The sequence below is a fragment of the Haliotis rufescens genome, unplaced genomic scaffold (genome assembly GCF_023055435.1).
Source record: "Haliotis rufescens isolate VD_foot unplaced genomic scaffold, xgHalRufe1.0.p SCAF_10, whole genome shotgun sequence".
NCBI lineage: Eukaryota > Metazoa > Mollusca > Gastropoda > Lepetellida > Haliotidae > Haliotis > Haliotis rufescens.
The window spans coordinates 2,748,742-2,773,964 of record NW_025963780.1 but is presented as its reverse complement, the minus strand read 5'-3'; the positions used below and the strand labels follow the sequence as shown (position 1 = coordinate 2,773,964).

At 39.6% G+C, this 25,223-nt stretch overlaps 1 protein-coding gene across 1 annotated transcript; it reads left to right on the top strand.

Moving 5' to 3' along the window:
- Window positions 1-1,776: 1,776 nt before the first annotated feature.
- On the top strand, window positions 1,777-25,223 carry LOC124145423 (sodium-dependent proline transporter-like). Its single transcript, XM_048391535.1, has 11 exons — window positions 1,777-1,972; window positions 9,766-9,897; window positions 11,072-11,351; window positions 13,522-13,558; window positions 15,279-15,413; window positions 16,907-17,010; window positions 17,998-18,122; window positions 19,689-19,801; window positions 22,935-23,034; window positions 23,621-23,721; window positions 25,029-25,223. Exons 1-11 carry the CDS (start codon window positions 1,777-1,779, stop codon window positions 25,221-25,223), a joined length of 1,518 nt encoding a protein of 505 aa, XP_048247492.1.

Sequence of the window (25,223 nt, the reverse complement as noted above, 5' to 3'; positions counted from 1 at the left end):
ATGATACGTATTATAAACATATCAGGTTACACATCTATGCATGCTTGCATCCTGCCTTTTTCTATGGGCCATGTGGTAGTTAATACTGTATGGTTTGTAATGTGAAGAGTACAGATATACCGCACCTCCAACATTAATCTAAACGCAGGGTGATAAAACGAAATACCATTCAAGGCTGCAGTGAATGTGTCCAGAACCTCTTATGCTCTGGCCGGTCTCTGTAAAGGGTATTTCCAAAACTCAACATGCTGTTATCAGGGAAACATACCAAGGAATTGACAATAAGAAAAAAGTTTGGTTTGCGATAACACAGCACTTAAACCACGTGGTGCATTGGCCAACATATTTTCCTTAGCTCAAAAATAATTTCCTGATCATGAAAAATCATCATTTCGGGCTTTCCTACCGAATTAAGCTGCCACGCCGCGATATAACTGTAATACTGTTAAACCGGCGTTGAACCCAACTAACCAACTCACGCTTTTGCTAGCCCGGGCTAATGCTGGTTATATAGTGCTAGACCACTGAGATACCATGCTGCAGTTTAACATGTGTACCCCACTCATACACAGTATACTGACTCTGAGCCATCCAGTCCGTGTTTTGTCCCCTCGGTGCTGAGCACCACTCAGGGATACGATCTTTTAATGTCTTTTGGTCTGACGCGGGCGGGGATCTAACCACCGACGTTTCGCTCTCTGGGCAGATTCTCTTTTCCATAGAACTCGAAGGTGGTCACTTTGTCACTAACTTAACAAACAGCATTCATCAGTACTGTATTTTCAACTTTTGACTTGACTCTAAAGCATGAAGACACATTCATTCCTCTTTCCTCTTTTGTACTGAATCCCAAAGCTCCATAACAATATGTACAAAGTTATATATGTTGCTGGGTCAAACAAATATACCACCAAATCACTTTCTCATAATCCTTAATACAATAAAGGAAAGGATTCTTCACATTCACAAAATGGAATAATTATCAAAAAAATCCCGATTCTCCAACATTCAAGTATTTGCATGAATTGTTGCTTCAAAAAGAAAAAAGGGCAATTCTGTCAAATCATGTTTCTACTTGGTATACCCCTATCTCTTCAGGTATATCGATTATCTGACATCCTCTAATAATGTCAAATAGGCAACCCCTTTCTACTGATTTACCCACCTGAACTAGTAATACAAGAGACCAGTGAAACCATCTGATCTGTTTTATATTTAGATCTATTCATAACGATTCAGAGTGACAGAAAACCCAAGGCCGCATGACAAGAGATATGACTGCAAGTTTCCCTTTATGTCCAGCAATATATATCCCAGGAGCTCCAGCCTTTTCCCAACTTTTGAGGTGCAATCGCACAGACAACGCGTTTGTCTCAAGGAGCACAAGAAGACTCTTGCACAAAATTTGTTAGATCAAGGTTACAACATTCAAGGCCTCAGTAAAGTTTTCAAAAGGTTTTATAGTGACATATTTCCAAATTTGACGTATTTTTACAGGTGAACAATTAACCTTTGTTTTTACATGTGTTTGTGACAGGTGTGCCCAGTGGACCAGGATATGTTCCTCTTTTCGCGAACACCTGGTATCATCCCGATTTGATAATGATTCAGGAACACATGCTCAGAGTATATTCGGAATCATACAATCGACTCATTCAGCCAATATTTCCTATGAATATGCAAAGGGGTTTGTGCTTGTATTAAAAGCAACGATTGCACAGATTTATTGATCATATCAAGTTGCCTTACAAGTTCACATAGCACTCAGTGTTAACCATGTCGAGCATGGAGGACGGTGATGCAGGAGCACCAATGGCAGAGCTTCATTGTCAAGTAGAAAATGGCAGTGAACCTACACGACAGAGAGAATCGTGGAGCAGACATCTGGACTACATGCTAACAATGGTTGGCTATTGTGTTGCATTAGGAAACCTACTGAGGTTCCCATATATCTGCAATAGAAACGGTGGAGGTAAGAATATTAAATATATACAGATACATTGATATTTATCGCGTGATAAAGATGAGGCACGAGCTACCAAACTATGAATGCCCTTGCCTATAATAACAACACGACATGAGAGTGGATTAAATGGCCGGCACTGTGCAGGTGTTGTTGAGCTACAAAGCAGATAGTAGGGTGCACGAAAAGCTAGCGTTGCGAATGGCGATTAGCCGTTACCGCTGCCGGCCTCAGTAGCCTATTTAATCATCAGAAACGCTACCGTGGATTGGCAAATACCACGCTGCCAAAAGCAGTTATCGCTGCCCGGCCCCAGATAGCATAGTTGGCCACTACCTTTGCCGACCAAACCAACCACCGCTGCCTGGCTCAATTAGTAAAACCATTGTGGCAGCTACTTCCGCTGGCCCAAATATCAACTACCGCTGACATGATGACTACCGCCGCATGGGCAATATACATGGCACCTAGCTGAGCAATGTAAGCTTTTTTACAATTCCACGGCTGAAAAGTCGGGAAAGACAAGGTTTCCACTGAGAACGAAGAACATGGGAAAAGTTCCTGCTGAAATTGAGGTTGCCTTAAACGTGAGAAGTAACTTGGAAGCAAGTCAATTTGTTACTAGCAGGGTAGCCCACAAGAACCACGAACACCTCGATATTGTATATCGTTGAGACAGGCCTTCACATATATACAGTTATTGGTAAGTCATGTTTACTAGTATTTAGATATAGACTGAGAGGCATTAAAAACGCATATTCAATTTTAAGATATAATTTTTTAAGAACATATGAGGTCCGTTTACATTTTACCTTGTTGACACTGTCCATTGTTGGTTATTACTGTAAACATGTCATATGGGGTGCAAACAAAAACTGTTTCTGGAAACGAAGCCAACCACCAAAACGCAGCACACCACTGGGAATGCTGCTATCGATGCACATTTTGTGAAAGGCATGATGCACGTGCAAACCTCAAAGGTAGGCCCTATAAATGCACACCATGACATTTTGCAATCACTTTCCTACACAATGCCACGGTTAACGCAAGATCAGCGTAATGAAGCAATGGGGATGTTAAATGCTGGTCGTACCCAAGAACAAGTTGCTGCTCATTTCCATTGCCATCAAACGACAATATCGAGCTTACATGAGCGGTTGAGAACCACAGGCAGCGTAAGGGACCGTCCTCGACCAGGTGCACCGCCTGTGACGTCACAGAGACAAGATCGTCAAATCGTTAACAGCCACCTCAGAAATCGCTTCACGTCTGCCAGGTCAACGGCAAATGCAGCCATTGGTCTCCATGGAAGACACATCAGTGACCGTACAGTGCGTCGTCGTCTTGCTGCCAGGAATTTGAGGTGTCGACGACCCTGCCGTGGACAAGTCTTGACTCAGGCACACAGGCTAGCACGGCAGCGATGGGCAGCTGGTGGGGGTAATCTCGGTGGTAGAGATTGGAGACAAGTTGTTTTTTCTGATGAATCACGTTTCACAGTCAGCTACCCTGATGGACGTTTACGTGTATACCGACGCCAACATGAACGATTTACACAACCATGTGTTATTGAACGTGATCGGTTTGGAGGTGGAGGTGTTATGGTTTGGGGAGCAATCAATGCAAATTTCCGCTCGGACCTTGTTGTTATTCAGGGGAACCTTAATGCTAGACGTTACATCGACAACGTTCTACAGCCTGTTCTGCTGCCATTACTGACACAACGTGGTTTACGTCGCCATGTCTTTCAACATGACAATGCAAGGCCTCACACTGCCAGGATAACAAATGCCTTCTTGCAACAGAACAACGTTAATGTGTTGGACTGGCCTTCAAAGTCCCCAGATTTGAACCCTATAGAACATTTGTGGGATGAACTTGGCCGCCGTGTCCGACGTCAACAAAATCCTCCACAGACGGTTCCACAACTGACTCAAACTCTTCTGCATCATTGGCGACGTATTCCTCAGGCTGCAATTCGTCGACTGTGTCTCTCAATGCCTCACCGGCTTCAAGCGTGCATTGCTGCACAAGGAGGACACACTCGTTATTGACACCACTCGCCTTTGACGTCATTTTCATAGACATTAATTCTTTGTCACACAGTAAGTGTTCATGAAATTCACCAGTGTAATCTTTAAATAGGCTCTTGTATTGATTGTCATTTGTATATTTCATTTCAGTAAAACATTATTGACACTTAAATTTGAGTATGCGTTATTTGTGCCTCTCAGTATATAAGCAACATTATAACATAATAATGTATATATACATATATACAAGCATCCTTAAAACATATTCATTTACTTATATAAGAGCATTGTTGAACCATTTCATTTACATATGCACAGATATATGTAAATATCTATATGCACAAGCTGTTCTACTGGTACCTGAAATAAAAGAAAGATATGAAATGCAAAATGAAATGCACAAATACCAGATGAAATATGGAAAGAGAAGGAACGGGGATGGGGGGAAAGCGATTAGATACGATGGTAAATAATGCAAATGCAACATGCAAATAAGGTAATTTACCAGAAATCACTTTGAAAAGGCAGGATATACTTTGATATACATCTCCAATTATTTAAGGTGCAATTCTCATGTACAACTTTGCAGAATAGGCCAGACCGTAATATCGTTAATGCAAATATCGTTTTTAAAACATTGAAAGCATTTATTTCTCAAACTGAGTAAGAAACAATGTGCGAAACATGCTATTTCTTAAATAGCGTTTATTGTTCGCGTTTCAGTACTTTATTCAGTTGCTTTATTTTGTTGTGAGACTTAGCTTTGTTTATAATATTCGCTGATCCGTGTTTGCAATTATGAAGCATCGGTCGTTCTAACTTCGTTCCCCTTTGCGGTATTGTGAGTTTATATAGATCATTACTTGCCAATATGTCCAACTCTGACAGTGAAAATAGTTTTCGCGTTATCATGGAATGTGAATGTTTCTCGGAAAAGGAATTGGTGATTTCTGAGGAAGAAGTACAAGTGAACCCCTACATGTTTGAACCTGTACGTGCATGTGACCGACAGCAGTGATCAAAATAACAAGAATGATCCCCATCTTAGAAACATGGATCAGAAGGGATTGCAAAACACATATTGGTTAGGCTTTCATTTTGTTTTCTCACATATCATCACAATATCCTGTTGTAGTCCTGAAGTACCACTACATGTCATAGAATCTGTGTCACTTGCTAACGTTTTGCATTACGCTATACACAAGGCTGAGTGATGTATGATAGCTGGACTGATTGCTGGCATACATTAATATACTGCATGTGCGTGCAGTTCTTAAGATGAGAGTAACTGCAGGTGAGACACAAACTGTTCTGGTTATTAGCACAAATTGGCCACAAATATATATACTCCTAAAAAAAGAAACGCACAGGTAGTATGTAGCTCATTCAACCTGACTACACAAAATATCCGGTATATAAATTCGATAAATGTCTTTGGAAAATGTTGGTGGAATGATATTCGACAAATGGTGCGTCAAATTTCAGAAACTGGAGACGAGTGTTGTTTAGCGATGAATCACGATTTCTTCTTCACCGGCAAGATGGAAGACAACGTGTTTGTCCAAACATGGATCAGAAGGGATTGCAAAACACATATTGGTTAGGCTTTCATTTTGTTTTCTCACATATCATCACAATATCAGTTTGTATATATATATATATATATATATATATATATATATATATAGATAGATAGATAGATAGATAGATAGATAGATAGATAGATATATTGTCGTCATCGAAATGAGCGTTTTGCCCACATTGTGGACGTGCATTCGACAATTTCGGTGGCGGTTGGGGCCATATCCTACACCACGAGATCTGACTTGGTTGTGGTTTAGACTCTGCGTTCAGCTCCACCTTGTGGCCTTATGTGACATGACAATAAACAGTTTTCAATACCTTTGTATAACGACAACATGTGACTATCGAACTCCAAAATTGCATATATGTACCTATGATATTAAATTATGTCGACTTTATTAGGTACAATAAATTTACTATAAATCTACCTGACTGTGCGTTTCTTCTTTTTGAAGAGTGTATATTTGTTTCTAACAGCGCGGATTAGGGGGAAATACATCACTCGAAAATACTTTACTCTGGTAAATTATAGAATTGATGTTAAATCAAGCACAGCCAAAAAGTTTAGTTTTCCGTTTGCCGGAAACCTCCTGGATACCTTCCCACTTTGGATCCGGCCCGGATACTTTCCGGAAACCTTTCCCCAAACATTTGCCAAACTTTTGTTTGGGGGGATGCATTTTGTTCAATTAAGTGTGAAACACATAAAAAAAATTATCTGAAGATTGCCAAGAAAATTGAAGGTTACTGAAGGTATCTGGAAGGTATCCGGAAGGTTTCCGGAAGGTTTCCATAAAACGGAAACCTACACTCTTTTTGCTGTGAAAGTTACATAACACGCCCCACTCGCCATACTCTTAACATACATGCAATACATCACAGGTCTCCTCACAACTTATGAAACTCTCGTATTTTCTGTACCAGGCCAAAGGTTATCACCGAGCAGCCTGTAATTACGCCACCCATCCACGTTAGCGCCTTTTAGATTCGTTTGGGTTGTCACAAATACAGACCTCAAATACGTTGTTTTCTATTAAGTGCAACACCGATAGGTTTACATTTTCACACTGTTTTTTCTCGGCCACCGTATTGTCCATCCCACTGGCTACATAATGATGTAAGATACATCTATTACTATTTTTCGTGATACTTGCACGTTAAGTTTCCCCAACATGTGGATGTGTCTGCAGACTAACATGGCTGCAGATTAAGATCGCATAAATAAGCAGTCCTCTGCTCGGGACTGATTTGATTACACTTGATATACATGATTTCTAAAATAGGGTCTCGATCGCATCATATTTTTGGTCAACCCCATATAAAGTTAATGTCAGTAGAGGCCACATTATGAAATTACGGATTATTTCGTGTACAATCTATGCAATTTCCAATCATTTCATATAAACTTTCAGTAATTAAAATAATACCTGTCATATGTCAAGGATGTGTCAATTGGCAATGACACTTTAAAGTTCATTTACTCATTAAATGACTTGTAAAAAGCTGCATTCAGTTCAGCATTCTTAGCATGGTATGGAGCGAGTGAGTTGGAACATCCATAGGCTGTTTTGTGCTGAAACTGAATGTGATTGAATGACGTTGAAGGACAATGGCAATCGGTGTGAAGACGACATCACAAAGAACTTGGGTATACAATATCTTAAGGAGGGCATTTAGAATTGGAACTTGATGACACCTCATGATAAAATACATCCATAGGCTGTGTTGTGCTGAAACTGAAGGTCAAGTTCCTTAAACAGGAAGTGTTAATTACTTTGTTGATAAGGTAGTTCCAGTTGTAATACTGTTTCAAAGTCGTATTGCATTGAGCATGTTTTACCTAACTGGAAGCTATGTACTTAAACCGGAAGTGCTTATAACTTTGTTTCTAAGGCACCAAGAACGTGGTACTTTTTATTTCAAAGTTCTATTTCAAATGGCATTTGTGAATATATGTTAATAAAATGGTTCGTGGTATATTTTTATGATGGGAGAATTCTGGAACTATCCGGGAGAGTTGGAGGTTGGACTGCTTCTGTTTGTTCCATGTGTTGCAAACACCTTTCTGATTAAGAAACGGGTTATCACTGACTGTGAAGAAGCAATTTCATCAAGGGTTGGGGGGCACGGGGGGCCCAGTCGTCTAAGGCGCCGCGATTCGCTGTGCAGAGTTGCGTCCCTTGGGCACGCCAGAAACCTATGATTGTGGGTTCGAATCCCGGTTTATAATCCGATTATGTTTCTAGGTTTGTCAGCACCATATCCGTGCTCGTGGGTTTCACCGAAGTGGTAAACGTCTGAGACCTGCATCACTTCGGGCTTTCCTCCCACATTAAGCTGACACGCCGCGATATAACTGGAATACTGTTAAAAGCGGCGTAAAACCCAACTCACTCACTCACTCATCAAGGGTTGTTGTTGCTGAATTTTTCTCATCATGTATGCTTTGTCAAGACATGTATTTAAGTTACTATTAATTCTGACATCAGGAACGAAGTAATCTTATCTGATGTATTCATGCGCGGCATTCAGCATCACTATTTATGAACATGTTTTTTTCATAAATATGACATCCAGTGCTACTGTCAAAGCATATCAGTGGCCAATTCGTGTTATTAAACTCCGTATATATCAGTTAAGTTCAAATTGCCTCCTGACATTTGTAATCTTCCTCTTTGAATTGTCCATCGTAATTCCCAGTCGATGTTGCGTGTTGTTATTACGTCCCCTCGGCAGACAGCGAGGACGTATCGTGGACGCAGCAGGACGTAATCGTTGTAATATTGGAGTGAGTGAGTGAGTGAATATGGTTTTACGCCGCTTTTAGCAATATTCCAGCAATATCACGGCGGGTGTCACCCGAAATTGGCTTCACACATTGAACCCATGTCGGGAATCGAACCCGGGTCTTCGGCGTGACGAGCGAACGCTTTAACCACTAGGCTACCCGACCGCCCTTGTAATATTGGAAGACAATTAGTGAATCAATTAGATGTAATTAATTGATTGGTATAACTATTCTTTTTTATACCAAATTACCTCCTGAGTCGCCCTTACATATTCGTTTCAATTACCTAATCTATCAATAGACTGCATTTTTGAAAACAGAAACAAATTGCTATCTAAGTAACTGTAAAGTTATTCAGATAAAGAAGACATCTATATGTAGCAGTAAAGTTCCATAATAGTTACAGGCAATAGTTATATTGCCCTGTCACAGGTCAATGCACAGTTAACCTTCAACTTCAGAGGCATCTACTTCTGAGGACGTATTGTGTTGTCCCAATGAATGTTACAGACCGCCATCATATAGTTGGAATATTGCTGAGTGCAGCGTCAAACAAGAAACAAACCAACCAACCGACCAACCATATGAAAGTATTGTTATTCCCACATGAATAAAAAGCTATTTACTCATTGAAGAGAAGTGTTTGACTCTTAGTGACACCCCTACGGTGAATGTTTATTGGAAGGTCGGGTCAGGGCGCTACAATATTATGAAACATTGTTTTTATTATTGGTAATGTCATTGTTCCTTTTGGTAGACAATGAATCAGTTTCACGTTTTGAATAAATTCAGTGCTTGTTTCCTTTTCCATGTCTGTTTTATCAAACGTGTTTTGTTCCTCTGGAAAGTTTTATTGGAGGAACATTTTATCGCTCACAATGATAACTAACCAGTTTTCTCTATATCTCATGATTCGTTATCCATAAGGCAATTTTCTATTTTTTTATTTGGCACGTTTGTAATAGCTTCCATTCATGTTCTAACGAGAACACTAGCTATTGCCATCGTTGTTTTGTTTGTTTGTTGTTTAACGCTGCATTCAGCAACATTCCAGCAATATGACGGCGGTCTGTAAATAATCGAGTCTGGACCAGACAATCCAGTGACTGATATCATGAGCATCAATCCATGCAATTGGAATATGATGACATGCAGCAACCAAGTCAGCGAGCCTGACCACCCGATCCCGTTTGTCGGCTCTTACCACAAGCATAGTCGCCTTTTACCCAAGCATGGGTTGCTGAAGACCTATTCTACCCCGGATCTTCACGGGTCTGTCATCGTTGTAATCTATTTTGATAAAGTATGTTTCTTCGCTTATGATCAGAATCTAATATACGATGCCATATTTTGAAACATTGTGGCTTCTTGAACTCGTGACTTCATATTTCCCCCAGGAGCTTTCATGATCCCCTTCATCTTGGTCCTTGTCATCACTGGGTTCCCGGCCTTCTTCCTGGAGTCGACGATCTCTCAGTTCTCAGGAAAGGGTGCCAAACAAGTTTGGAGCTTTTGTCCTATGTTTAAAGGTCAGTGACGCTATATTAATGAACATGACTTTGTATTCGATAATGTCCATGCAGTTGGGTTAAACATTTGAGACAACAGGTGTTGTTTATATGGTCACTAATTATTTCTTTTTGGTTATCTTAACTGTGTGTTTGGGGCATTCGGGTAGCCTAGTGGTTAAAGCGCTCGCTCGTAACACCTAAGGCCCGGGTTCGATTCCCGACGTGGGTAAAATGTATGAAGCCTATTTCCCGCCATGATGTTGCTGGAATAATACTAAAAGCGGCGTAAAACCATATTCACTCACTCACTGGGTGTTTAAATGTATAGAAAAAGAAGAAGTTTATTCATGAATGAAGGCCACATGGCCCAGAGTTCATTTACATGACTAATAGATGCTATGCACATGCACATATTTTCTTACAACAAACGTTCACATTTTTTACATTTGTATTTACATAGGTAAATGTCTTTTTAAATATATGGACAGGTTTTTAATAACGGAATCATTTCTGGTAGATAGAATACTGATAAAGTTTGGAACAGATGGTTGCGCATGGTAACATTTTGGAATTATATTTTCTCTACTACTTTTACAAAAAGTACAAATTAACAAAACATGGTATTCATTTTCTATTTCATAGCGGTTACATTTCATACATAAACTAAACGATGGCTCGGTGGTTGTATTAAATCGATTTCGGTACATTTAGATAATAGCTTAAACAACGGAATTTACATAAAGCTCTGAGAAGATCTCTTTCACATGCTAAAGTAGATAGATAATTTTATCTGGTTCGAGTAATGATTTATAAGATGAATAAACATCAAGGAAAGAAGAATTGGTGATTTTGTAATGCCAGTTTTGGAATTCTATATCTTTACATCGTTGTTTGAATATAACCATGATGCATGTCATATCGCCGCAATCCTGAGACAACCACACAAATGAAAACCCAGATTGAAACAATAATTGTCTTATATAAGAAACAAAGTTAGTCTGGCCATTTCAATGTATAGAACACATGGTGTGATCACTAATTTTCAGTGATCGATTCATATTTTGACCATTATTTTAACGCGGATAATCGAGACTGGTTGTACTCTTGCGTTGGGTGCCGCGTTAAACAACAAACATAATTTCATGCTGTTTCTAGAGAAGGTATAGATGTGCTATTGTTTTTTTACAATCAGGGATTGGCGTCGGCTCTGTATTGTTTACATGTGCTTACATGCCCTATTACAACCTCTATCTGGCCTGGCCCATCTACTACATGGTGAAGTCCTGCTCCAGCGTCCTGCCCTGGACAACTTGTGGCAACAGCTGGAACACTGACCTGTGTATTGACAACGTGAACACAACCTACAGAAGTAACGAGACAGTCCTTGGGGAGAATAACTCAGCTACAATCACCAAATCAGAGAAGTGGGAAAATGTGACTCTGGCTCACACACCTGCCGAGGAGTTTTGGAAGTACGATATATGTTATGATAGTTTTTTCAGGCCCACGATCTTCATTGTCAAAATACGATTCCATGTATTTTTTTCAGCTGCCAATATGGCTTTTACAGTACAAAGATGTACTCACTGGCTTGCTCAATTTTAAACAGAAACATTTTAATCTGTATGGCTGCCAAATTTGATTCAAGTTGTCCAAACACCATATTATGTGTAGGGGTCGTATCGCTTTTCCTGATCCTATTGATATTCACTATTGTTGTCAAGTTGAAAGAAACGTCGGGTATAGTCTGTTATATCACTGTCACATCGTGAGTGATTTATTAATCGTATATTCAAAACATTAAAAACAGTCTGATGCGACACTGCTTAATTCATATGTACATGAATAATATTCATACTCAGTCATACAAACAGTAATTAAACGATTAAAGATTCAGCCTACGGTTGCCAACCTTCAACATGATATCTTTTTTACCTTGGCCCGTTGGCGTAGTGTGTGTGTGTGTGTGTGTGTGTGTGTGTGTGTGTGTGTGTGTGTGTGTGTGTGTGTGTGTGTGTGTGTGTGTGTGTGTGTGTGTGTGTGTGTGTGTGTGTGTGTGTGTGCCTGTGTGTGTCTCTGTGTGTGGTGGTGTTTAACGCCGCATTCAGCAATATTCCAACTATAAACTATATGACGGCGGTCTGTATATAATCGAGTCTGGACCAGACAATCTAGTCATTGACATCATGAGCATCGATCTACGCAATTGGAATACGATGACATGCATCAACCAAGTCAGCGAGAATGAACCATCCGATCCCGTTAGTCACCTCTTACAACAAGTATAGTCGCATTTACGGCAAACATGGGCTGCTGAAGGCCTGTTCAAACCCGGATCTTCACGGGTGGCCCGTAAGCGTAGTAGTGGATCAGAATACCCCTCTTCACCAATTCAAAGTGACACGAACAAATGAACTAGCATAAAAAAAAACAACTAAATTTCAAAAAATCCAATCATCTTTGTTATTCATGTTTAATATGTCGTTCTGTCGACTCGAAGTATTTATGTCGGTCCCCTTAACTTCGCCACAACAGTGTAGTTAATTCAGTTCCAAGATAACTGACACTGTTATGAAGATATTAACTTTAATAGTACTTTACCACATTGATATAAATATATATTTTCAAAATATACACACGTCGTTTATGTTTTATATGAGATATCAGCATTTTGTACAACCGCTTTGGGGATGTCTATACAATGTACATGCTTTACAAACATTTACCCGTACTTAAATAATGATGACTCCCTGAATACAATCCGACATCGCCAATGTCGGACAAGTCCATATTATTAATAGGGAGGTTTCATTTGGCATTTCCTGGATATTCTCACAATTTGCACGTCCATTGTCTGATCCTTTTCTCCTAATACGGATTGTCATATCTCTCTTTTGAATGCGATTGTTCGGCCATTGCGTTTATCTGCGGAGCCCAGCTACATCTAGTTTATAAGTGCCTTATTTTTAAATAGATATAAAACATCAATGCAAGAGAAATGTCAATGTCTCGATTTTCTGCCAAAACAGATTCCATTGGGGATACACGGTAAAATAGAGGTGAAAAATATATGATGGATCACTGAAAATCAAAGACTTAAAATGTGCTTTCACTTTTTACTTTTGAAAAAACCGTATATACCAACTTAAATACCTTTTCTTTCGTTTATACCGGAATTGATCAGAGAAATAATTGTCGTTTAAGACACATCAAATACATGGAGAATTGTTGAACAATTTCTTAAACGTTTTTGCTTTACTTATAAGCAGTAGAAACATTGTGTTTTTGATTGCAACAAAATCATTAAATGCGCAATCGTGTGGATTTCTGCTCGATGACTTCATTGTCTGGTTTGTTTACATGCCGTCGTCGCATGGCGGGAGTACTGCTGTGTAGTGTCAGGCAACAAAGTAATTCTTTCATTATACATGTTTCGACGCTGTTTTGGTTTATTTTTTACGCCCAGTAGGGACTGTTTCGTCGGATGGTTGGGACTGGTTGTCCTATAGCGTTGGCGTTTTGTATCTTATTATCTAATTTGACCATGGTTAGCAGTTGTGTTCGTTAGTCGTGTCCAAAGTAGTACAATTTATGTCTAGGGCTTGCATGCCCCCACTCACTTACCAACCATTTGACTTTCAGGTACAATGTGTTGGATGTTTCCACAGGCATGGAAGACGTGGGATCTGTACAGTGGCACATAGTTGGATGTCTGTTTGTGTCATATATAATAATCTTTCTTTGTCTAATTCGTGGAATCAAGTCCTCTGGTAAGGTAATGTACACTAAAATTCTTCATACCTCTTGCCACTCATCTGAATCATCCATACCACTCCGGGACACTATTGAATACACTGGATGAGCCATCTATTCAATGCGTCTAAACAGCAACGCGTTTAAACAATTATAAAACATACACTCAAATACGCATACGCATATATTCTATGAAAGGTCAGATCAAATTAGTTATATAGTTTACACGAGCTTTTACAGAGCCGACTTGTGAATTCAGTAGTCCCGGGTGGTGTGTCTAATATTCCTCTACATCTCGCGATATTGTATCGTGTCATGTTTCTTCATGAATCTTGTCATGTTTCTTCATGAATCTTGTCATGTTTCTTCATGATCTTGTCATGTTTCTTCATGAATCTTGTCATGTTTCTTCATGATCTTGTCATGTTTCTTCATGAATCTTGTCATGTTTCTTCATGAATCTTGTCATGTTTCTTCATGATCTTGTCATGTTTCTTCATGAATCTTGTCATGTTTCTTCATGAATCTTGTCATGTTTCTTCATGATCTTGTCAAGTTTCTTCATGAATCTTATCATGTTTCTTCATGATCTTGTCATGTTTCTTCATGAATCTTGTCATGTTTCTTCATAAGCTTGTCATGTTTCTTCATGAATCTTGTCATGTTTCTTCATGAATCTTGTCATGTTTCTTCGTGATCTTGTCATGTTTCTTCATGAATCTTGTCATGTTTCTTCATGATCTTTTGATATGTTTCTTCATGAATCTTGTCATGTTTCTTCATGATCTTGTCATGTTTCTTCATGAATCTTGTCATGTTTCTTCATGAATCTTGTCATGTTTCTTCATGATCATTTGATATGTTTCTTCATGAATCTTGTCATGTTTCTTCATGAATCTTGTCATGTTTCTTCTGATCTTGTCATGTTTCTTCATGAATCTTGACATGTTTCTTCATGATCTTGTCATGTTTCTTCATGATCTTGTCATGTTTCTTCATGAATCTTGTCATGTTTCTTCATGATCTTGTCATGTTTCTTCACAAATCTTGTCATGTTTCTTCATGATCTTGTCATGTTTCTTCATAAATCTTGTCATGTTTCTTCGTGATCGTGTCATGTTTCTTCGTGATCTTGTCATGTTTCTTCGTGATCTTGTCATGTTTCTTCATGATCTTGTCATGTTTCTTCATGATCTTGTCATGTTTCTTCATGAATCTTGTCATGTTTCTTCATGATCTTGTCATGTTTCTTCATGAATCTTGTCATGTTTCTTCATGATCTTGTCATGTTTCTTCATGATCTTGTCATGTTTCTTCGTGATGCGCTTGGTATGATATTGATCATGGGTGGGTATTTCGCAAGAAGTGAAAACTAACGAGTGATTATGTTAATATCTTATTTATCAAAACTCACATGGTAATGAACCATAGCTTCACTTGGATTCAACTACCGAAACAAAAAAATTTAACATTACGCAACTATCCTTATGTTCATTTGAATTTGTCTTCTGACTGTTGAGTTTAAATATTCGTAATCTTTAATTCAGATGAATACTTAATTAACAACCCTTCGTAATTTCGGTCATATGACCTCTTTTATACCTACTATACCCTTACATAACTCGATGATATTTCCCTGACTGCAGGCTGTGTATGTGACCGCTCTACTGCCGTACATTCTCCTTGTCGCCATCTTCATCACAACGCTGCTGCAGCCAGGTGCTCTGTATGGCCTACACTACTACGTCATACCGGACTTCAACAAACTGCTTGATATACAGGTGTGTAATCATTAAAAAGAACAAAACCCTTCAATAATCATGAATCATTGCTAAAATTATATAGTCCATTGTACTAATCCGATCAGATCAAAATTATATGTTATAAATCTCTATCAAATAGTGGTGATAACAGACGTAACAGACGTTCGAAAATAAATGCGCATAGCCTGCCCCATCGGTGGCACCTGCTACAAACTAGGATGAGGCGGTTTCACTAGTCGTTTTCAATTCTACTTCAAGTGGGCGGGCACGGGTGGCCCAGTCGTCTATGGCCGCGATTCGCTGTGCAGAGTTGCGTCCCTTTGGGCACGCCAGAAACCTATGATTGTGGGTTCGAATCCCGGTTCTTCCCGATTATGTTTCCAGGTTTGTAAGCACCATACCCGTGCTCGTGGGTTTCACCAAAGTGGTAAACGTCTAAGACCTGCATCACTTCGGGCTTTCCTCCCACATTAAGCTGACACGCCGCGTTATAACTGGAATAGTTGTGAGTTGTGTTTAACGCCGCTTTTAACACTATTCCAGTTATATCACGGCGTGTCAGCTTTATTGTGGGAGGAAAGCCCAAAGTGATGCAGGTCTCAGACGTTAACCACTTCGGTGAAACCCACGAGCACGGGTATGGTGCTGACAAACCTAGAAACATAATCGGGGCGAACCGGGATTCGAACCCACAATATATAGGGCCCAACTCTGCACAGCGAATCGCGGCGCCTTAGACGTCTGGGCCACCCGTGCCCCCGCTAAAGAAAGAGATCAGTAAGGAAGTACAATAAGGATGTCTCCTTCTTGCCAAATGTTTTATCTTCAAATTTCATGTAGATGTTATCCATAAGGAAATCTAGCATTTAACATCATGTTTTCTTGTTTAACTTCAGATGACATGACAATTGTTCTGAATACATATTGTTCCATAGTAAGCATGGTATTACACCGCTTTAGCAATATTTCAGCAATATCACTGGGGAGGACACCAGAAATGGGCTTCACACGTTTTACCAATGTGGGGAATCGAACCCGGGTCTTCGGCGCGACGAGCAAACAATTTAACCACTAGGCTACCCCTACAAAATGATGTCATTCGTAACTATAACTTCAGGTCAAGTTTGATAACCAGGAATATTGGGGGGAATGAAGGTAAAAATTAACATGACCATGCTATTTATTGTATAAAAACTAGATTAACTGCAATGCTGTCATGTATAAGTTTACAACTCTACTCATGTATGCTTATCTTCATGATTGGTCAATTATAAAAAAGATGACACTGACTAACTACATATTGGGCAACATCAAAAGTTTACAGATGCATTTCAACCAACAACATGGCTAACAAGATAAAAGGCTAAATCGATCAATATTGTGTTTAAACTGGCCTGATGTTGATCATTTAGTGATGTGATGAAAACAATATTCATATGCAAATCAAATTCTAGTTCTTGAAAGGTCATACACGAATGTAAACACAGTCACGTTTCATTTTATCAATTCAGGTGTGGATAGAAGCATGTTTGCAAGTGTTCTATTCATTAGGACCTGGCTTTGGAATGATTGGCACAGCTGCGAGCTACAAAAACTTCAATGAACCGTGTCTCAGGTGAGTAATATATACATCGGTGCATTTACATGAGAACGTATCACAATGAAACATCACATGATTAAAAATAACAGGACTTTATCATATACTTCACTGTGAAAGTGGGTTTTCTAAAGTTGAGAAAAGTGATATTTTGATTGCAGTGAACATAACACTTGATATTTCACTGCAGGGAACATAACACTTTGATGGAACTTGTTAAACAAGAGTTACCTCCCCTCAAATTGTCTCCCTTTAACGTAAGTGTCAAGCCCGTACACAAACTGTTGACGTCCTTTTTACGTTAGTTCCACATTGACAAGGCAAACTAATGACAGATGGTAATTTATGGAGTTAATATTACTTCTTTTTTTTCTATTCCTTTTTTTCTCGAAAATGTTTCGTTATAAACTGTTATCTTTTTATTTAACTCGTCAATCGAGACTGTTCGTTTCGCAAAGCGCCATTTTTGTTATTGGACCAGCGTGTATTCTTTCGCTTCCAACAGCGGTCTCCTAGTTTTAAGAATATTTTTTTCTTATAGTTGATTTTTTTATATAATCATAAGCGAAATGTATAATAAAGAATTTTCGTGACCCTAAATATCTTTTTATTCTTTTGTTTTGTATTTTGTAATGCGAAACTACTTTGCAAGTCGCAGATATAAGGGATGGTGAACCGTCCCTGTGTGTTAGGTAGGGGGAATTTATGTTTCAAGGTTTTAAGGAATTGGTTGTGATTAAACCCAGAATGTTGCATTGCTCGACCTCTGAAATTCATCTTCATAAATTAATTTTTATGGAGGTATGATCGTATAAGTTAATGTCATGTAACACAAACACCTCTCAAGAAAAGACACGTTTGCTTTTTCATTGTGTTTTTAGGAAACTTTTAATATTGTCAATGTATGAAGGTCGATGTGTTCCTTCACAAGTTACCTCAACCAAAGTAAGGTAACAGATAATAATAAAATTGAATGTTTGAAAATATGTGCGTATATATTCACAGAGACAGCCTCATACTGACATTAGTCTCAGAAGGAACCAGTATCTTCTCGGGCCTGGTGACGTTTGCCACACTCGGGGTCATGTCACAGAAAACGGGTGTTCCCATTGAAACCGTTGTTTCCAATGGTAGGTGATTTCTTTTTCTTGTTAAAGGCATACATATTTTGACAGTACGCATTGTTAGGATAAAAATTAGATGTCACATAAATAAATCTGTTTATATGGTCAAAATCTTAACAAGGCTAAATATATCAAGCATAAACGTCATTTTGTTGAACTTTCCTATAAATTGACATACAAATAAACCATAACATTGCATATCATCGATAATGACGCCAAGGGCACATCTATCACGTTGAGGTCAAGTGTTTTGTATTTAAGCAAGTAGTCAGTGTCACTATACATAGTAAAGTAACTTGGAAACGGAGGAATCACTACCATCAGTTAATAACGCGTATGTCCTTCCATTGTCTTCGTGGCACTCGTCACAAACACATGCAAAAGTAAGTTAATTATTCAACTGAAAAAACACAGGAACATATACTTCAATTCAAAATAGGCAGTTACACCCGACACCATTTTGTCACTGATGCGTAAAAAATGGAAATGTCTCCGCATGTCTACCATACAATATTTTGAAAGTATTGCTGAGACATAGAATGTTGTAACCGTAATCAAACATGAATTCAAACCGTGGCACTTGAAAATAAAACTTTTTCTTGAAACTTTCCCGTTATAATGATCATTCTAGTCCTCCTGCTTTCTGATCTTATTTATGAAACATCGCCACTGAGCAGTACTGGTTTGATAGTAGACGCTCAAAAAATATAAATAGATCAATATCAAAGCTTGTTCTCAAACAGCTCCATGTGAGTACAGTGCATTAATATTTACTGTTCAATTTCATAATATTTACGTTTAGATTCAATTCGAGTAATCGTCGATTCTATTTTGATGTCACAGTCCTATTACAAAGACCAATGTGAACATGATCAATGGCGTTTCGTCATTTAGAAACTTAGATGACTTTCGTTCTTTGGAATACTACCATAGTAATCATCTTACCGAGGCAAGTGAGATAACTGACTATAAAAGTTCAGTTTCCACCCTTGCTGAACTAGGCTGGTATTATGGAGTTACATTTTGGCTGGACTAACGAGTCTATGCATAGTCCAATCAATATCGCGCAGCGAAATCGGAATCCGGTTTGTAAACTGTCATGCAGAGTTCGGTCGATTGCAGGATTTGCAAAGCATGTGCACCGCCAACTCGTTGTCGACAGATGTTTTCCAAATCTTTTAAAGTTTTTAATCAAGGTGCTCACGTAATTTGATGCACTTTGCGATGTAAGACCAGTTTTATCACAATATAGATCTTGATTGTCGACTAGTTCGTCTTGAGTGGGCGCCGCTATTTTGTTTGAAGCAAATGCAAGTGATACTCGAGGTGGAATCTGATTGGTCCATAGGAGAGGCATAGAAGGGACATAACTCGTAACAGCCAGTGGTGGCGCTACGATCGAGCCCTGGAATTCCAGCCAAGTTCGGCAATGGTGGAAACTGGACTTTTAAAGTCAGTTAACTCTCTTGCCTCGGGAAGATGCATAGCAATATATACCTTTCCATGTCGTTTGTGATTCTGTTCAGTACCTGGTGAAACCTGATTTTATTGAGTTGTATGTTTCTGTGAAAGGTCCGGGTTTGGGATTTATAATCTATCCAGACGCTCTGGCACAATTTCCGCTTCCTCAGCTGTGGTCATTCCTGTTCTTTCTGATGCTGCTGATGGTGGGTTTGGATTCACAGGTACTTTATATCAGAAGGAGTATTAGTTCACACAATGTTCACAGCACACCATGGCAGTTATAAAATGAGAGTGGTCCAAACTGGAAATGGCAAACAATGGTTCCATCACGGAGATTCCGAGTGGTTTTTGGTTTGGTTTGTTGTTTTACGCCGCACTCGGCAATATTCCAGCCAAATGACGGCGGTCTGTAAATAATCGAGTCTGGACCAGACACTCCAGTGATTAACATCATGAGCATCGATCCACGCAATTGGGATCGATGACATGCATCAAGAGACGCCTTTTATGACAAGCATAGTCACCTTTTACGGCAAGCATGGGTTGCTGAAGACCTATTCTACCCCGGATCTTCACGGGTCGGATTCCGGGTGAGAACAGGACCCCATCAATCTTTTCTGGTAGTAACCAAATGGATCAGTGGTCAGCCTCGGTGACTTGGTTGATTGTTTGACATCTCACCTTGACGGCGTAGTTCGTGAAGCACAATATAGATAACTGGAATGTCTGGTCCACATTCGATCATATACAGGACCGGTTGTACCAAAGCCTCATTAACTAATGGCTACATTAAACCCTAATGATACATTAAATTCTTAATGCACCATTAGCTAATGGCATCATTAAAATCGGTTGTATCAAACGTTCATCAGCATATCATTATCTAATGATGCCTTTATGTAAGTGTTTGCATTAACCTGTCCTAAAATTCGGGGTTTCCCCTAAATATTTCCCACAACTCCCTGACGTAAACATGTACGCGTTACTTCCGGTCATCTGTCAAAATAGCATCGTATCCACCTAAACCTAGGAATAGAAACAAGAATTTCGACAGCTCCGAAATTCGGCTGTCAGCCGAGTTGGTGGAGAAACACATCTTCATACTTAACAGTAAGTTGTGTAGCACCGTTACCCACGAAAGAAAAAATGCTGTTTGGGTAGACATAACGACCGAAGTTAATGCTCTTGGTGTTTGTCAGTGTACAACAAAAGAAATAAAAACAAGAAGGCCGAACATGCACAGGGCGGCCAAAAGGGAATTCAGCAACGGACATTCAGCAACAGACAGCTGGACGACTTGTGACTTTGAAGGGATGACGTTTATGCTCCATGCACAGGTTTTACAGTGACATTTGATTTGTTATTATAAGAATTTAGCACATTGGCTGTCACACACTGCTTGAACGTTGATAGAATGGTGGCCTTTCCTATTGACAATGGCAGGTTCGTTGCCTGATGGTGCCTGTATCCGTACATGTGTCCCATCGATACATCCGGTGACTCCAGGAAATCGAGATATATTGTAAAATTCCTTTCCCATGTCATCTATATTCCTCTCGGACGGCCAGGTAACAAACTTGGGCAACAAGAGACGCGATGGCAACCGTCCTAGCAACTTGTGAGGCTGTTGATTTGTCTATCCCTATTGTGTCGCCGTGATTTGCAGGAAACTTCCACTTGCAACGAACACGCAAAACTGTTCTCTTTAGTGTGCAGACACATTTAGTTTAAGTCATTAGAGTAACCCCCCTTTATTAAATCGATCATGGCTGACTTCACCAAGTTGAAAACGTATCTTTCTGGAGTGAAGTGAAAAGGATCAATGAATTTACATTACTTCCAATTGTCAAATATATTTACAAGGTTGGTATCATTAGGCTGCATATATGACTGTATCAACACACGTGTCAGTGAGCAGACCAAGGCAGAACTGCGTATCATTCATTGTAAAGATTGCCGCTTTAAATTTTAAATTTTAAATTCTGAACAAGCTCAACACGTTTGTACACATACCTGAAGCAAGTCAAAAACTTTTCTTTTTTCTGAAAAAAACGCTCAACCTGAAACTGAGCTTGGAGACTAAAAGTGTACACAATAACTACTGATGACCTGATGCTTAAAATCAGTGATCAGTCGATCATCTGCAAGCAGTAATGTCTCAGACGGGAAAAAATCTGACGGCCGTGTTAAACCACATAACAAACTCAATATCCTATAAGCTGTACCTAACATTGAGATTGAAATCCAAAGTATAATAGAACTTGGTAATACTTATGTTAATGAACATATTGCTGGGTTTCAACAAGCTAAACGATGAAGTGTTGTTCTTCCAGTTCATGGGTACCGAAGTCGTTATTACTGCTCTTATTGATCAGTATCCGCGGCATGTGGGCAAGAGGAGGATGCTTCTAACAGGAGGAGTCTGCCTGATATTATTTCTCGCTGGAATCATATTCTGCACACAGGTGACTATGCCTTTCAGTTGAACAATGTAAGAGGCCAACCAATAATATTTGAGCATAGCTGTCTATTCAGTGACTCCGGAATAACAACGTGAAAGCACGTAGATCCAGACGATTGAACAATGTTATAGGAGAACCAATAATATTTCAGCATAGTGGTCGATTCAGTGACTCCGGAAAAGCAACGTGAAAGCACGTAGATCCAGATGATTGAACAAGGTTATAGGAAAACCAATAATATTTCAGCATAGCTGTCGATTCAGTGACTCAGGCATAGCTATGACAAAGAACGTTGGGTAGATGCTGCAATTATGAAATAGTAGCAGTGGTTGGTTAAAATAGTAGCAGTGGTTGGTTAAAGTAGTAGCAGTGGTTGGTTAAAATAGTAGCAGCGGTTGATTAAAATAGTAGCAGCGGTTCGTTAAAATAGTAGCAGTGGTTCGTTAAAATAGTACCAGTGGTTGGTTAAAATAGTAGCAGCGGTTGGTTAAAATAGTAGCAGTGGTTGGTTAAAATAGTAGCAGTGGTTGGTTAAAATAGTTGCAGCGGTTGGTTAAAATAGTAGCAGCGGTTGGTTAAAATAGTAGCAGTGGTTGGTTAAAATAGTAGCAGTGGTTCGTTAAAATAGTAGCAGTGGTTGGTTAAAATAGTAGCAGCGGTTGGTTAAAAATCACGGTAACAGTGGAGTGAACCCTGTTGGATATATAACGCCAATTTTAAGATCGTTGTTGATCGGAAAATGCACTTGAAACAGCAGAAGAGGGAATGACTGTAGTAGTAGTGGTAGTGGTAGCAGCAGTGGAACTAGAAATGGCAGCGGCGGTCGTGTCCGTAATGGAAGTAGTATATATTTCTGAAAGGACGATATAGACTTCTTTACTTTCATTTCCAGGGAGGGCCGTACATGTTTCAGCTGGTAGACTGGTATATAGTATCTCTCGGGCCCTTGGTGATATGTACACTGGAGTGTGTTGTCGTGTCATGGATATATGGTGCGTATAACAATTGTATCAGTTATAAGTGGGTATGCTAACGCTTAACCCGGCAACCCGTGAAGATCCGGGGAGGAATTGGTCTTCAGCAACCAATGCTTGCTGTAAAAGGCGATTTTGCATCTCGTTAGAGACGACTAACAGGATCGGGTGGTCAGATCAGGCTTGCTGACTTGGTTGATGCATGTCATCGATCCCAATTGCGTGGATCGATGCTCATGATATTAACCACTGGATTTTCTGGTCCGGGCTCGATTATTTACCGATACTGGAACATATAGCTGGAATATTGCCGAGTGCGGCGTTAAACAACCAAACAACTAACCAACCAACCAAACCGGCAACCTAAGCGTGTCGCCAGAGATGATCAAATGGATCATGTGGTCATGAGTTTGTTGGTTGCGTGTGTCTGCGTCGATCTTTGCTCATAATAGTAATCACTGGATGGTCTGGTCAGAAAATCGATTATGTACAGGCCACCAAAAGAAAGTTGAACTATTGATGAGTGTGGCGTTTTTCAGCAAACATATACAAATGTCTCGAATGTACAATGCCAGTCTTCAAGCTGGACATATGTTTCTGGCAGGTATAAGAAGAATCAGTAGAGACGTTGAGATGATGATTGGCAAGCCACTGTCGATGCCTATTAAGATCCTATGGGCATTTGTAACGCCGGCAATCTTGATAGTAAGTACAATACAGTTTCGGAAAGCGGAAAGGGAATTGACTATTTGAATGTTATTAAACGATATAAGATTATTGATATACCTGATGTTGAAGTTCAACATCTTGATGGCATAACCTTGTTTTGATTTTGCCAATCCGAGGAGAAATTCCGATTCATATGCATAAGGAAAGAGATCTGCAAGAAGCGGAGCACAGTTCGTCCCCAATGAGGATGCCTACTTCTTGACTAAATGTGAAGTCCACACATTTTACATTAATGGTATCCGTGAGGAAGTCCAACATTTCACCTGCTTCTCAGTAACTTCATAGGGGGAAGAATAGGTCTTCAGCAACCCATGCTTGTCGTAAGAGGCGACTAACGGGATCGGGGTGGTCAGGCTCGCTGGCTTGGTTGATGCATGTCATCGATCCCAATTACGTAGAGCGATGCTCATGATATCAATCACTGGATTGTCTGGTCCAGACTCGATTATTTACCGACCGCCGTCAACATAGCTGCGGCGTTAAACAACAAACAAACATTGACTTCATACGACATTTGCTTTCATTTTTGTCAAATTGTCCTTAACCTTTAAAGACAGAGATGTAATTATGTTATGGTCACTCCATTTCGTGACACATTCCCCATGGTTTAAGGCATGATCGTTTTTTTCCGTAAGTGTGTCATGTGGGATAGTTTTCTCATTTTCATTTCGTTAGATATCTTGAGTGCGTGAGTTGGGTTTAACGCCGCTTTTAACAGTATTCCAGTAATATATGGCATGTCAGCTAAATGTGGGAGAAAAGCCCGACATAATGCAGGTCTCAGATGTTTACCACTTGGGTGAAACCCACCAGCACGGATATGGTACTGACAAACCTAGAAACATAATTGGGGCGAACCGGGATTCGAACCCACGATCATAGGTTTCTGGCATGCCCAAGGGACGCAACTCTGCACAGCGAATCGCGGCGCCTTAGACGACTAGGCCACCCGTGCCCCCTTAGATATCTTGAATATGAGGTGCAGAAGTTTAATATACACGTTTCTACGTTAAAGAAAGAAACTGCAGAAATCTTCACACATTAGCTGAAACTTTAATCAATTATCTATTAAATTCTATCCATTTTTTTAACCAATAATCGTAGAACAGAAGGATAAAATATATGTGAAATAAATATGTTTTAAAACATTGCAATAACATCGCGACTTTCGGATGTCTCACTTTAAGAAACAAGGTTAAACATTTTTCCGCGCCATGGATACTCGGATTGTGCATGTGTACCACTGTCAAAGTCACATCATGATATCTCTGTTTCATGTTCAGATCACTTTCATCCTGACGCTTCTGCGCTACCAACCACCGACCTACGGCAAGTACGAGTTTCCCAGCTACGCCAGTACAATCGGCTGGTTCCTTGCAGTGCTGCCCCTCCTACCCATACCTGTCTATATGGTCATTGCCGTCAGGAAGCACATGGCGACCAATTCCCTGAAAAAGGTAACAGACACCTATTCTTAA